At 38.1% G+C, this 3023-nt stretch overlaps 1 protein-coding gene across 1 annotated transcript; it reads left to right on the forward strand.

The window, feature by feature from the left end:
• On the forward strand, positions 2229–2687 carry LOC109847573. Its single transcript, XM_020416805.1, has one exon. The coding sequence runs from the start codon at positions 2229–2231 to the stop codon at positions 2685–2687; it is 459 nt and encodes a 152-aa protein (XP_020272394.1).

The following is a 3023-nucleotide window of genomic DNA, read 5'->3' on the forward strand; positions in this document are numbered from 1 at the left end:
GAAAAAGAATTTCTCAAATTTTATTTCCCATTTGTGAGATATCATTTGTTTTGTAAACCGTTCAAAACAAGAAAATATATTTATATACGTGTTGTTAAGTTTTCATGTTTATGTGGCTAAACACATTGTTTACCAAAACTAAAAATAATAAATATGAAACATGTATGTATGTATATAAATAAGTATATTTATTTCATATTTATATAAACTTGAAAACTATAAAACCAAAATGTATATGTGTGTATATGATCATGCTTAAAGTATCTACACACGTAGTATAAACCTTAAACTAATTTACCCAAGTTTGATCTTCGATGTAGCTTAACTTGGTTGCGGATGAAGCTTGATATTGCATTTTACTTTGAATAGAATTGGCTTCATACTGATATTCCGCCAACCTCCATTTGATGTGATCATTTAGGCTCAATCCATCCAACCTACGACTCATTGTTTGTCTAGAATACCTAATAAGAAAACACAAACAGTAGACAAACAATATTAGGATTGTTTGTAAATCATCATCAAAACAAAAGGCCAACAAACGTGAACCTCCTACTAACGATAAAATGATTCAAGTGAAAATGGGAGACGAGTCTAATCCAAAATCCATATTCATAAGTGATAGCCTATCACTTGAAGAAATGGAGGGTCTCGTCACTTTTGTTCGTGAATATATCAATGTCTTCGCTTGGAATTATGAGGACATGCCGGGTCTTGATCCTCAGGTGGCCATGCATCGCCTTAACATCAAACCAGACGCTATGCCTGTTAAGCAAAATCAACGACGATTTTGGCCCCAGATCATGGAGGTAATTAAAATTGAAGTTAAAAAGCTCATTGAATCAGGATTTATCCACAAGGAACAACAACCTGATTGGGTGGCCAATATCGTTCCTATTCTAAAAAAGATTTGGAAGATTCAAGTTTGTATTGACTTCTGAGATTTAAATTTGGCTTGTCCAAAGATGATTTTCCTTTACCCATCACGGATGTCATTATTGACAATACGTGCGAGTTTGAAAGGATATCCTTTATGGATGGATTCTCAGGATACAACCAAATTAAGATGTATCCCGATGATAAAAAACATACTTCTTTCCGAACACCTTTAGGGATATACTATTACATAGTAATGCCCTTCGGATTGAAGAATGCTAGTGCTACATATCAACGTGCCATGACCATTATTTTTTGAGAACATTTAAGGAAGACTGTGGAATATTATGTTGATGACCTAGTTGTCAAAAGTCGTGACAAGGGAGATCATTTACATGACTTGAAATCAATGTTCGATCTCATGCGGATGCACTAATTGAAGATGAATCCAACCAAATCATTCCTATGAATAGCCAGCGGTAAATTTCTTGGGTTCGTAGTCATAACTAATGAAATTTGTCTTGACCCAGACAAAGTTAAAACTATTCAAGAGCTTCCTCCTCTAAAAAACCTTAAGGAACTTCGTAGTCTACAGGGGCGTTTTGTGTACATCTGTAGATTCATCTCCAACTTATCAGGAAAGTGTCATCCATTCTCAAGACTCATGAAAAAAGGGGTATCCTTCGCATGGGATGAGGCTTGTCAGAAACCATTTGAAGAGATCAAGAAATATCTTTCCAGTTCACCTATGTTGGTTGCACCAAAGTCAGGTAGACAATTTTTGATATACATTCGAGCTACATAGCATGCCTTAGCATGACTCTTAGCACAAGATGATGATAATGGCCATGAACAGGCCATATATTATCTCAGCAAAACTTTATCAGGAGCTGAACCTCGCTATCCACCTATTGAGAAGGAGTGCTTAGCTCTGGTCTTTGCAACATTACCTGGTTGGACAAACAATACATGTCATCTCCATGATTAACCCCATACAGGTATTTATGACACAGCCCGGTGCATTAAACTGGCGACTTGCAAGATGGGCACTGTTGTTGTCATAATATGACATTCACTTCAAACCTCAAAAGGCAATGAAAGGTCAAGCTATTTGCGATCTTATGGCCAATCATCCATTGGTTGGGAATGTCAAATTGTACCAGGATATACCTGATGAGATGTAAGAAGCTAATATCATATCAAAAGAACATGTATGGAAATTATACTTTGATTGCGCAGTAAAAGCAAGCCCTAGTTGCCCAGTTGTTGCCGGAGTGGGGGTAGGCTTCATTTCCCCACAAAATCATGTGCTACCTCGAGCTATTTCTTTAACAGAGCCATGTTCTAATAATATGGCCAAATACAATGCTTTGTTAATCAGCTTTGACATAGCCAAACAGCTAGGGGTGAAATATCTAGAGGCGTATGGTGATTCACAACTCATCGTCAACCAGATAAAAGGAGAATATGAAGTTAGAAATGAAGATCTCATTCCATATCACACCGCAGCCATTGTGCTAACCAACTCCTTTGAAGGTTTCTACATTGATTATATACATCGCCTCAGGAACACATATGCTGATGCATTAGCATCACTTGCAGCTACACTAGCTTTGCCTGAAGGAGCTACCCAACAAGTCACGGTAGCTAGCAGACAGTTGTTCCGACCCAAGTATGCACTACAAATTAACGCAGTCAATGAAATGTCGGAACCTCTCGAACCTAGAGATTGGCGATTCCCGATCATTAATTATGTCTTGTATAGCTTACTGCCCGAAGACATCAGAGAAAGAGAATCTGTTCGTAGATGAGCACCAAGATTCTATTATGATTCCTAATCACAAACCTTATACAAAAGGTCGTATGATGAATTGCTACTTCGCTGCTTATCAGGCAAAGAAGCAGAAGAAGTTCTCAAAGAAGCCCATGATGGCATCTGTAGAGCCCACTAACCTGGACCTAAATTGTGGTACCGACTTCATAGACTGGGTTATTATTGGCCAAATATGGTTAGGGCGCTGTTGCTTATGCTAAATGATACCATGTCTGCCAGATACATGCTAATTACATGCATCAACCACCTGAGCATCTTTATCCATCAGCCACTTCATGGCCATTTGAGACATGGCGTATGGACATTGTTGGCC

The sequence above is a fragment of the Asparagus officinalis genome, chromosome 7 (assembly GCF_001876935.1).
Source record: "Asparagus officinalis chromosome 7, Aspof.V1, whole genome shotgun sequence".
In the NCBI taxonomy this organism is placed as follows: Eukaryota; Viridiplantae; Streptophyta; class Magnoliopsida; order Asparagales; family Asparagaceae; genus Asparagus; species Asparagus officinalis.

Bases quoted from the DNA above. Each gene is read 5' to 3' on its own strand.
- LOC109847573 (XM_020416805.1), top strand. From the start codon at position 2,229: ATGGCCAAATACAATGCTTTGTTAATCAGCTTTGACATAGCCAAACAG.